At 44.6% G+C, this 12,721-nt stretch overlaps 1 protein-coding gene across 3 annotated transcripts in view; it reads right to left on the minus strand.

Annotated features, from left to right (window-relative positions):
• Positions 1 to 765: 765 nt before the first annotated feature.
• Positions 766 to 12,721, minus strand: part of DPYSL2 (dihydropyrimidinase like 2) — a 107,658-nt gene continuing 95,702 nt past the window's right edge. For all 3 annotated transcript variants that reach the window (XM_019714962.2, XM_019714985.2, XM_019714978.2), the window contains exons 10-14: positions 12,559 to 12,700; positions 10,764 to 10,934; positions 5,863 to 6,042; positions 4,876 to 5,041; positions 766 to 3,304 (exon numbers count right to left, since the gene is read on the minus strand). In XM_019714962.2, coding sequence (XP_019570521.1) covers positions 3,213 to 3,304; positions 4,876 to 5,041; positions 5,863 to 6,042; positions 10,764 to 10,934; positions 12,559 to 12,700 — 751 coding nt within the window. In that variant the 3' untranslated portion in view covers positions 766 to 3,212. The remainder of the gene's footprint in view (positions 3,305 to 4,875; positions 5,042 to 5,862; positions 6,043 to 10,763; positions 10,935 to 12,558; positions 12,701 to 12,721) is intronic.

Consider the following 12,721-nt stretch of genomic DNA (forward strand, 5'->3'; position numbering starts at 1 on the left):
TTATCTTATTTTTCCTACTCTAATTTTCCCTTCATTCAAACACTGTTTATGAAAGCTTGGTATAGTGTATAGTTTTTGTAAATCATCGCATATCCTGTTTGGACAGGGCTGGGTAGAAAACAAAAAGAGAAAAGAAAAAAAGACTTCATCAACCATGACAGGCCCAGGGAACCCCCAGCACACACCCTCTTCATTCCATGTTTTTGGAACCAATGCCAGTGCCAGTTAATGGGAAACTGTGGGAACCAAGCACCCAGCCTGCTCTCATTCCCAACTTGCACTCTTGACACTTACTTGGGGTGGAAGAACATATGCTTTATACCCTGGTTTCCTGCAACTTCCTGGACTGAGGTCGGGATGCAAGTCAACACACACGTTTCTCATCTTCCATGCCACCATGTAGGTCGAGAATTTTCCAGGGTGAACAGCTATAAGGACACAGGAAGCCCAGGGGTCATCTACACTAACCTATGCGGCCCCACCCAGTTAGGTTTGCAGCTTGGTTCAGGAGCCATCATGGTCTCTCTAGAATATAGTCTATGAATTTCTGACACTGAGCTCTGCCATGCAGAACTCTGATGGAATTACACCGCAGTGGCTGGGACATAACAATCTGGACATGCAGTTAAAACTCTTGAACTCTTGAATTGGGACAGTCACGAAAACGAGGCCAAAGGCACCTGTGAGTGCTTCAGGAAGCGAGGTTTTCCTGGAAGGCCGGGCTAAGCAGCTGCCACTTTAAACATCTCAACACAGACACACCCCTGAAACAACCACATTTTGCTTTATTAGGCGTTCCATGGTAATATAACACAGAGTTCTTAAGGAATAATAAACACAAGACTTGCTTTTTTACCATAATTATTTTGCCATTTAAGACAGTGGTTACAAAAAAAAAAAAAAAAAAAAAAAAGTTCTCTTCTGGCTACACACACGATCAGCTTTAGCACTGAAAGCTCCTCCGCTCAGGGTCACAATCACAATTCCAAGGATTAAAAACCATCTATTATTAAATCCTACACTGTTTTAGAGCATCAAGTCACTGCAGTTGTTCAGTTCTGAGACACTGTCGATTTATTTTAGCATTTACATATGACATTCATTTAACAGACACACAAAGCAAGCCAACAGGTAAACATGCTTACACAGCCTGCGAAAATCTTCAGGTTTTAAGTTGTTTTAAGAAAGCAATCAGGATAATCAAAATTACCATGACCTGGTAGAGGAAAAACAGGAAGACTCAAGTGAACACTAAAGAGCTGCGGGTGTTTCTTAGAATTGAAACAAAATTTTTTTTTCCAACTGGTTCAAATTTCCTCTAAGTACAGATGAGAAAAAAAGCAAATATATTAAGTTAACCAATTATTCTTTAAAAGTGCAATTTACTTTTCAAATAACAAATAACAAAAAATAAACCCCAACTATAACCCCAAAGGCAAAACGTGTGGAGACAAGTGGAATGACGGAATGACCTACTTTTTTTATGTGATGCTTTACAAAAACAGATTTGATTTTATAAAAGCCTGCAGACGTAACATTGCTTAGGAGAACCTGTAAACACGCGTGGAAGGATATATGCAACATCAGTCAGCAAAGACAGGGACAGGTACAAAGGCAGCTAGTGGAGAGGGTCACTGAGACAGGGAGAGGGAAGATGTGGACACAAGATCACCTTCGGTCTCTAAGGGGCCACATGTTTGATTTGTAAAGTTTTCTACCCACAATAGCTCTGACGTGACGTATCACTCATTAAATAGATGGTTCGTTCCCCTTGCAAAGTAAAATGGACTTTAAGTCCAACTTCCCAAGGATTTTCTGAGTTTAGAAGGCCTCCCTATACTACATGATGTCTTCTGAAATCACTGGACAAAGAAAATATATTTTTTCCCCAAAGTGAGAAACCCAGGGTGTTCTGGAATCCCAAAAGATACTTAACCAGGGAATAGCAGGCCCTTGGGGCCAGACTCCCACTAGTTCAACACTTCTGCGCTGGTGCTGACTTGAGGCTGGCTGGCTTACTTGGGTTTTGGGGCTCAACTTACAGATTTGAGCGTCTCTTTATCCAGTTAGCATTGCACGAAGGGAAAAAAACTCTCAGGTCCTGTAGCCTCAGACTTCTGCAACATTACAGCACTACCTGAGGGTCTGTTCTGGGCCCACGTGTGTTAGTGTGGGTGCGTAACACGGCCCTTCCCTGCACCTGGGAGTGTCTCAAACTTACATGTATACCCTCACGATGGTGGGTGGGTAGCACCAGTCTTATAGGGACTAGGACAGCAGATTACTATGGTTGTGATGACAAAACTCATATCCTCCCAGGCAGGTTCTTATGACCACAGTAGAAAGGTAGACGTGGTCATTTGAAAAGACAATAAGGGAAGGAGAGAAAAACACTGTCTCAGAGCCAAGGGCTGGAGGAAACACAAAGAAAGAGACAGACGTGAAAATATCCATGAATAAAAAAGTTACAGGGAAAAAGGAGAAGAGAAGTGAGGAAAGAGAATCATCAAGATTTAATCTGCAGCAAAATCTAGGCCAAAAAGAAAACCTGCCTTTATCAACAGTTGACCCAGAAGACTACGGAATGGTGATGTGGACATTCTGGAACCTCTCAGGAGGGACGATGAGTTTGCCAACCACCCTGAATCAGCTTGATGGTTACATAATTAATTGCATCATTAGGATGTCCAGTTCAAACCCCTTGTATTACTATTGAATTAAGCTTTCCAATTTAGTATTAAAAAAAAAACCTCATCCCCTCCCTCACCCACCCCTCCCAGCCCCACAAAGAAAACTTTTTTTTTTTTTTTAATTTAAAAAGAAAAAGGCAGCTCTGGGCAATTCACTTTATCTTCCCCCACAATGAAAAGGAAGATGATAAGTACAACAAGAGATTAGAGATGGAAAACACCCTCATGGTGATTTGCTCTGTTTCGCATGTCTGAGTGTTGGATGCAGTCCCATGTATGGGGTTGGTGGATAGACGTGGTGTGATATTCGTAGATGTGTAGGGAAGTGGGTGAGCAAAATCAGTGACTCCGGGTGACGAACCGAGTGTGGGGGCCCAAGAGGGAGCCCCGTGAACTGGCTGCCCCACAGTAACTATCACAGGCTCTTAAAGAAAAAAAATAAAAGAAGGAAGGAAGGAAGTCTCAGAATGTCCTCAGGTGTCCCATCCCCCATCCCCAAGTGAACTGTGTGGCTCAGGAACTCTAACCCAGGCTGGTGATGTTCGCACGGCCACCAGGGGGCGCCACGATGCGCTGGGTGGTACGGCGGGGGATGTTGTCGTCAATTTGAGCGCCTGGAGAGGAGAGAGGGGTAAAGGTCAAAAACAGTTACAGGAGTTCCTGCTTCAATCCGAAATAACACAGCTAAAGAGCAAAACGGCCAGGCCCACTTTGTCCTCTCAAAACCTCACTGAAAGCTGAAACTACAAAGAAGGGACGGGCTTAAAGTAGCCACAGAATCAGACACTATAAAGCAGTCCTTGCAGAAGCCCATGGGAGCCACTACTTGAAAAAGTAAAACTACTTCTAAAATAACACTACGTTTCATTTCAACTAAGTCAGACTACATCCTGTCCCTATTCTCACTGAGTGTGGCTTTTCTGAAGGTACGGCCCTCTCTCTGGGATTCTGTTCCCTGACACAACACACCTGACTGTATAATCAAAAGTAGAGGGGAAAAAAAAAAAAGTAGGAGTAATGATGGTCCCTTATACGTAAATGGCCTGGTGACATAACATAATATGGACATTATTGTGCCCATTTTACTTTATGACAAATTTAAGTTTCATTATTTTTAAATTGGTAATTGCATAGGCATATATGGCAATGTTCTAGAAACCAGTATATCTGACAAGAAAAAAAAAATCTATCTGATTGACTGTTTAACACACCATAGAAATCTGGATATATATCTGTGGCTCAGGAAGCTAGAAAAGCGGAAGGGTTCTCGTCATGGGCCAAATGAAGAATTGGAAGGAAGTTTCAAGTAAGGAAGCTCTAAAATCTGTACCCTTTCCTCTCATCGTCCCTGACATCACATGTTTTATCCAAGCAACTAGCTAACAATTTTCCAGTGGCCCTTTACATGTATATTAACTCACGTAATTTACATGTATATTAACTCATTTAATCCTCACAGCAACCCCATGAGGTAGCCACTGCTATTATACCCATTCTATAGATGAGTAACCTGAGGCACAGCTAGCCACCACCTGGACTGCGAAGTTAAGCTGCTGTAACTCCAGACTCCATACTAAACTACTGCAATATACAGCTGACCCTTAAACAAAGCAGGGGTTGGGGTGCCGACCCCATGTGTAATTTTGACTCCTCAAAACCTTATAGTTACAGTCAGCCCTTTGCATCTGTGGAGTCAACCAAACTTGGATCAAAAACAGTATTTTCTATCTGCGTTTGGGAACCCACAGTTGAGAATATGAAAATATTTTTGATTTGTGGTTGGTTGAATCCACGGGTAAATCCCCAGAGGCAAAGGGCCAAATGTATTTACTAAAAAAGTCCTCATATAAGGGAACCCACATATGGGGGAGAAGAAAAATCCTGAAATACCACATCCTTTATTTAGGATGGACATAATACATGTAAAAAAGTCCTCTTAATATACTGCATAGTCCACATAATGTATGCATCATGACAGTATATGTGACATAAACTGATGTCAAGATTCTGAAACCCAACTGGCCATCGTCTGTGAATTGCGTCTCCGGTGATATTAGTATTTCCACTTGGGAAGAATGGGAATGTCATTCACTTCACTGCTTCTCTTTCTACAAGTGATTCCAGACTCGCCAGCCCCAGGGAACATGGCCTGCAGAACAGGGTCCTCACCAAACCATAACCATACCAGACAAGCTGAATCCAGACTGGTGCAGGTTCCGGACAGGTGGGGCCTGCTGCTTGGCCGGGGACGTCTTAGCCGAGGAAGCTGGAGTGACTGTCTTGGGTGTCACAGACACCTCACACACAGGTCCGTCATACAGGCCACGAGGAACCCCCCTCAGCTCTGCCAGCTGCAAAACACAAGAGCCCCTCGACTCAGGCCACATTCACACAGGATGCCTCCCTGGCAGACCTCCTGATGGGGAAGGAACAGAGGCCAGGAGAGGCCTATGAGATTTGGGGATGGGAGATTCTCCTTATGGAGGGGTGTGGCGGGGACAGATGTCAGCATGGGAGTAGCCAGCCCCAAGGCTCTAGGCCAAAGCTTCCTACAAGGTAGATTACCAGTAACTCGTTACTCTTCTTACCATTTTCCCCCAAGGCACTTCCACTTAAACCCTGTAGGAATTCCCAAACATGCTGTAAAGAAAATCTGGCCTCCTGTTCAAGATCTGGCCCCAAACTTTCTTTCCAATCTCACTGTCCCTTTAATTCCTTTACAGCTCCATCCATCTGGCCTCACAGCCCCCAAGCAACAGTGCTGTGGACTGTTCACCATGTCCTGAATACACCATATTTTTCCATGCTCATGACATTCTCTCCATCTACTTCCCTTGTCTCCCTTCCTTGGCTTGTCAACCTTCCACTTCACCTTCAAGACCCAACTCAAAATGCCCTCTCCCCATGATACTTTCCCCCACGACTCCATAGCAGTGGATCCCTCCTCTGAACCTCATCACAGCACATGTCAGTCTTACTTCCTTCTGGCTGGCTGTGGAAACATCTGATTCCTCTGCTGGTATTCTGAACTCTGGGAATAAAAAGACCATGTTTCCCTTATCCCCGAATCCTCCATACTCATCTCAATATCCTGATTCAAAGTGCTTAGCCAGTGTTTACGAAACTGAACTTAACCCATGACAAAACAATTCAAAAGATCTGAGCTACTTACCCTGCTCCTTGCCTTGATACGTTTGTAAACGAAATCAGGGAAGGGCTTTCGGGGGATGTAGCGCCCAGAGCCCTCGGTGACATGAAGGGTACCGTCTTCTAGGACAATCTTCCCCTGGCTGATGACCACCAGTGGAGAGCCACGGCACTCCATGCCTTCAAAGATGTTGTACTCAAGAGCCTAGAGAAAGGGATCACAGTACACTTTATGGTATAAACGCCCTGCCATCCTGGCTATATCTAACAGTCCGGCAGCACCCACTGCCCGCCATCCCACAAACAAAAAAAAGGTCCAGGGCTATAGTCCCTGCCCCGACTGGCCACATCAGAAGGCGCTTCATCTCTATGTCCTAATTTCCCTGTCTCGAATATGGAATCATCTTTTCCCACCTGTCAAAAATGTGGGGGGGGGGGGATAATGGAACAGAAAAATTGTATGGAAAAGCATGAGGGTTTATAAATGCCACACAAATATAAGAAAAGGATTTCATGCATTAGCAATGACTTTGTTCTCCTCACTGCTCAAGCTCCCATCAGGTTCCAGTGCAAAGGCTGTCTGTGGCCAAGTTCTAAATTTAACCTTGAAATGGGCCATCCACGAGTAGCTTTTCCCACTGGTTTGCCTGGTTTTCCAAACTGTTAGCGATGTGGTAAACCTGAAGTCCCTAAATGAAAGGACTGTGGTGATTTAAGAGGCACGCCTTCACGAAGATGTTTGCGGTCTAGTTAATTTCCCATACAATGCTGTGGTCCTTTTGGTTTCAAGCTTTTCAGGGTGAAAGAGTGGTGTATCTGTGTTGCCTCTTGGGAAACATGCTGGGTCTCTATATGCAGTGAGTTTCTTGTTGGACAACGAGGCACCAGCAATCCGGGGACACTGTGCCCATCATGAAAAACTCCATGTCACAGTCCCATCGCATGGCTTTGGCTCACCCAGGACCATTCCCCAGATTCCAGAAGGCCTCCTGCTTCTTCCTGCCTGGCCTGCGCACAGGCACCAATGTCTGTGCTGTGCCCAGGACTGGAGCATTCATAGGGGACTCCAACCATCAAAAGCCACGTGGATCTCGGGGGGAATTTAAGCCAGGTTATCATCATGAAAGGAATTAGCCTGTGAACAGAGAGCTGTAACAGTGCCCGCACTGCAAGTAACATCTCTGCTCAGTGTACTGGCTGATTCGTAGGGAGAAGCCTCTGCTGGCTCCTCAGTTCATTAGGTGTCAAAATGCAGAGGTGCTGATTGAAAACAGCAATGAGGGGCTCTCAGCTCTGTCCTGAGACTCCAAGGAGTCATGTGGGAGCTACCGGAGGAATGAGGCAGAGAGGCATCTGGGAGGAGGGAAGGGACTCTACACGGGGATTCCCAGGACCCAAGTGTGTGTCCCCACGTCTCTCAGTGATTCTAAGACACTCCTCACTGAAGTCAGAACATGTCTGACAGCAGATGGACCTGCGCAGTTGCTGTCAGCATAGACAGACCCAAGTTCTTCCAGGGGGACATGCGTTCGTTTTCCCCTGTGGCCTCGGGGATTACCCCACGGAAGCCATTTTACTTTATACTCTTGGCTTCAGGTTTTTCTGGACCCTGCTGGCATCAGAAACTGAGAATTCCAACTTGCACGAGAAGCAGTTTTCAGTTCATATTCTCCAAGGAGACGTTTTGTCCTCTCCGCACCCAAAGCCAAAGTCAAGGCATACAAGATGTTTGCCACCCTTTCTATGTGGCAGATTTACATCTTATTTATCCTACACTAAACACAAGCTGGCCCTCGGTGGCACAACATATTTTTATGAATCTCCTGTTACTGTCATCTTGGGTGTGTTTTGCTTCATGATGATATATAAACTAATGGAATATCTGGAAATCGATGGCATCTTAGATTTGCTGAAATCCAGAAGCTATGTGATTCTGGGCAGATCACTTGAGTCCTGCCTCAGAAATTCAATTTCTTCATCTGCCTCCGACGCAAGGCTTGGTGAAGATGACAACACAAAAAGCATCATATGTGTGTGGATCCTCATGAAAGAATTCTGTCAGCTCTGAAATAACCTTTGAAAGGGTGTGCATCACCCTTTAAGGGTTGGATCCAGCCCCATGTCTACCATGTTACTCCACAGCTAATTGTCTATATTCTGACAAACTCCTCCTGCCCCCTGGAGTAACGGAGACAACCGTCAACACCACCATCTGCCTGGGTTCCCGTCCCAGATCTGCCACTCGCCAGATCACTCTGTGACTTTGGACAAGTCCTTGACACACCTCTCAGCCTCAGCTTCCTCATCTACAAGGGGAAATAGCCCACTTCGCAGAAATGATGCTAGGATCACAAGAAACAAAAGGAACAAAAGCATTTAGCATGCTACTTGGCACAAAGTAGGCACTTAGAAAAATGTTCACTCATTCACTGTCTGGTTGTTTTCATTCCACTTTTCCAATAAGATTGCAAGTCCTTTAGTGTCAAAGACATTGTAAGACACATACATTGAGTTTAGTTGCTTATAAATAACTGACCGTAAACACCTAGAGGAGCTTTGGACCATCTTCCATTTTTAAAAGATGGAGGAACCAGCAACATGACTCCTCCACATGACTTAAAATCGAAAAGTCCAGTAGTCAGATCACAGCTCTGGGTATTCAGAGCCTACTTTCTGTCAAACGATGAAGGCAGTCAGGCTTCATCACGCACCAGGTACAGGCATTTTTAACCTACATCTACACGGGCTCCCTAAAATTACTCATCTGGCTGGATGCCTGGAAAATCCAAGCAGAGGCTTAGCAACAGGGCTGTCAATAATAGTTAGCTAAATACTCCAAATTAAAGCTAATGAGCTCCTGGTAGAAACACTGTATTACATGGAAAAGCCGTTTACTAGTAGTCTCTCAAATGATTAATTGCACAGGCGTGCTTAATGTGGGCTCTTGAAAACAGGTGAGGACAGAAAAGAGGGACTTTTGGAAGCCAGTATTTCTTCCGTGGGGTTGCCTGGAGGTAAAGGCTGGGCGGTGCTACTGCTCTGGAAATGTTTGGACGGAATGGCTGGAGGGCAGACTCTGTCTTCTTGAATCATGGCTTCTTCACATCTTCTCTTCTGCCAGGTGAAGGGCTCCAAATGCCAGCTCCCTAGCTAGGTCACCTGCCGCTTAAATAATGAGTCCACTTCCCCATTTGCATTACCTCTGGGGAAGGGACTCTGCAAGGGAGGGGAGGAATTTTCTCCATGTAACTCTGACCAAGAGGTTGCATACGCAGTCTGGCAGGGAATAGCCATGGACAATTTTGGGTTCTAATTCTGGCTCTACCGCAAAATAGCTATGTAACATTAGACTAGTCACTTAAGCTCTCTATGCCTCCGTTTATTTATCTTCCCAATTGTGATAATAATACCATCCCTTTATTGAAAAGGCCAAAATAAAAGAGTAAATGGGAATATGATATTCAATGTATATGAATAGGGGGGCTCACTAGGGAGGACCCTAGGGCCCCTGCCTGTAAAGAAGCCATCCTGGACCCCCAAGAGGTTGTAATCTAAGTTACAAGTCGGTGTGGCCATAAGGCTATGCTGCAAAGCTAAGTCAACCAATGGGAAAGGAGGGAAAAAAGGCAACTATAAATAAATACTGAGAGCTGAGCAGCCTTCCCAGAAGGCACCCACCATCCTGGCACCCACAGATGCCAGCAGAAACTAGAAGTGCGCTCTGTACCCCAAGCTCCTCTGCTCAAATGGGAGAGGACTGGGATACAGCAAAGGGCCCAGGGCTGTCCTGGAGAAATGCCAGAAACACAGCCCTGAGCTGTCGTGGCACTTGGGGGAGGCGTCAGCACTTCTAGCCCAGGCTAACTAGGGGGGGCAGTCTAGAATCAGATTCCCTATTGAGCCAGCTTTCAATTTAGAACTTGATCTAGAATATCGTCTTCATTCATTATGAATCTCTTCATTCAATATGAATCTCTTCAAGATTCATGAGTTTCTGACAAAGAACACTTCTTCCCTATGCCCATTTCTTTTTCAAAGCTGCCCCTTTGTCCATATTCTTGCATGTATCTATATATGTAGCTATAGGTATAGATACACACACACCCACATGTAGTTTTTTTCTATGAAGGACCAATAGTATCTAACACCTCTGCTTAATGCCCCTGACCTCACAGAGTCACAGGGCACTCAGAGACCCCGTTTAAACCCTGGATTTATTCTCAGGTGAGGAGCCTGAGACATAACATGAAGTCACCTGCCCAGATTCTCATTAACAAGACAGGGCATCCCCAAGCTTTGTATTCCACGCTGAGAGACCAGAGATACCCCAAAACTGCAGGTCCTAAAGTCATGATCAGAACGGCTGCCAGGGTTATTTCTTCTGTTTGGGGAGAAGTCAAAGTCAATTAATACCTTGAGGACAATAAGAGCATCTGTCATTTAGGTTTCTATACGGCTACACTGATATGAGAAAACAATGGCTTAAAAGAATAAAAGTGCCCGGTGGGCGTCTCAGGAATGGACGTTTGGATGTTTTATTTCCGTCCCTTGCACCCAGCGTTGCCATGAGACATGCTGCCCGGACTATAAAAATGGAATGGCATGGTACCTGAGCTCTAGAAGCTTCTGATATCCTGGCATGACATGGGAGGCTCCGAAGGTCTATAGATAGAGACCTCTATCTATAAGAGAGGCTGTGGTGTTCCAAAATAGTGATAAGAGTAACTGATTCTCAGTCTTATTGACCTCAGTAAAGACAAAAAAGTTATGTTTTTTTCTCAGCAAATTGCAAGTTATCATATATCCTGGGGAGAAGTTCATTCCTCTCACAGCGAGTTCTTTTCATAATTCCTGGGGACTCTCCCCACCTCGGTCTCTTTCTGTGACTGATCTGTTTGGAGTGGGTCGACACAGGGCAGGACTTACACTATTGTGGGTCTTGGCAGAGATGGTTTTAACGCTGTCGGGGTCCCAGATGACCAGGTCAGCATCAGACCCCACGGCAATGCGGCCTTTCCGGGGGTAAAGGTTGAAGACTTTGGCTGCATTGGTGCTGGTCACGGCCACAAACTGGTTCTCATCCATCTTCCCAGTGACCTGAGGAGTACAACATGCACACACGCACACACGCACACACACACACACCAAAAGCAGGTCAACAAACGTGAAGGGTAGAACACGACTTAGCAATAAAAAGGAACACACTTTTGATACACACAACTTAGACGGATGTTAAGGGCATTATGCTAAGTGAAACTACCTATCTCAAAAGGTCACATACTGTATGATTTCATTTATGTAAACATTCTCAAAATAACAAACGTTCTAGAGATGGAGAACAGACAAGGAGTGAGATGCAGATCTGCCCAGGGTGTAAGGTTGACTATAAAAGAATAGCACAAAGCAGGTCTTTGCGGTGATGGAGGACATTTGTATCTTGATTTTCCTGGTGCCTACACGAATCTACATAGGACCAAAGGACACAGAACCAAACGCACACGTTGCACCCTTGTCAGTCTCCAGGCTTTGATATCATACTATAATTATGTGAGACGCAACCATGGGAGAGAATGGGGAAAGGGTACACATCCCCTCTGTGTCCTATTTTTATAACTTCTTCTGAATCTATAATTATTTCAAAGTGAAAGTAAAAAAAAAAAAAAAAAAAAAAAGCTGACGGGGCTGCAGTGCCTCTTCAGGAAACATCATTTGGCTTGAATGGCTGTCCTTTTCAAAGGTACAGGCATAGACCTAGGCGTCTAGTCTAGCCCACCCAGGAGTCTTAGCCCCGATTCTGGGTTTCCGCAGCCACAGGTGCCAATTGTGTTTCCTCACATCCTTCCTGCACCTTCTGATGCCTACGACTTCCTTTAAATACAGAATTTTTAAGAAACGGCTGCATATCTCAGTTAGGAAACCTACTCCAAAGCTAGTAGAAAAATGAGCAAAGGAAATGAGCAGGTTTTGAGAAAGCAAAAAATACAAATGGCTCATAAGCATATGTAAAAAAAAAAAATAATCACTCTAATGAGTAACTGAAGAGACTAAACGTAAAATAAAATTCACCCATCAAATCAGTAATATTTTGGTTTGGGGAGGGTAACACCAATTTGGACCTTGTAGAAGAAACTGGGGGATGCCATACAGTGCTGACTGCACACAAATTGATGCAATCTTTCTAGGAGGAATGTTGACAAGACATATCAAAAGCCTTAAAAATATGCACACCCTTTGACCCAGCAATACCACTTGTAGAAATTTCTCCTACAAACATAATTAAAGACGTGTCCAAGGATGTTCATCCCGGTAACAAAATCAGAAACATAAATATTCAAAGAACTGCACATGAATTCCATTTCAGCATTAAAATGAAATGGTCCGCTATTAAAAACCAAGAGTTTCAAGTATATTTAAGGATGTAAAAACTTTTTCATAATATACTGTTTTAATAAAGCAGCGCACAAAATAGTATGTATGCTGCCAATGTTCTTTACACACTCACACACATGCATAACATATACACACATATGGAATGTTAAGTAGAAAACGATCTCTAAGGAGTGGTCTTGGATTCCCAAACCTAAGATATATTGTCACACAAGTACCAGCTTCTAGAATTTTCTCAGCTGACATTTCAAGGTCTACATGACACCCATGGCCCTCAGAGGAGGAGGCAGGAGAAAGGCGAGACCCACCCATGAGTGACATCACTGCTCCTTACCACAGCCTTGTCCCAGATGACGGACATCCGCTCCTCCGTGCCATTGGTGCCTTCAGGGATCAGGGTGAAGTTGTCCTTTCCTACAGCCTTCTGGGCAGTGTTGAACGTACAATGGCCACTCCCAGTAACCTGGAGATCTCCACTAGAAGGAAAACATATAAGT

Source organism: Rhinolophus sinicus, linkage group LG07 (genome assembly GCF_036562045.2).
Source record: "Rhinolophus sinicus isolate RSC01 linkage group LG07, ASM3656204v1, whole genome shotgun sequence".
Classification (NCBI taxonomy): Eukaryota; Metazoa; Chordata; class Mammalia; order Chiroptera; family Rhinolophidae; genus Rhinolophus; species Rhinolophus sinicus.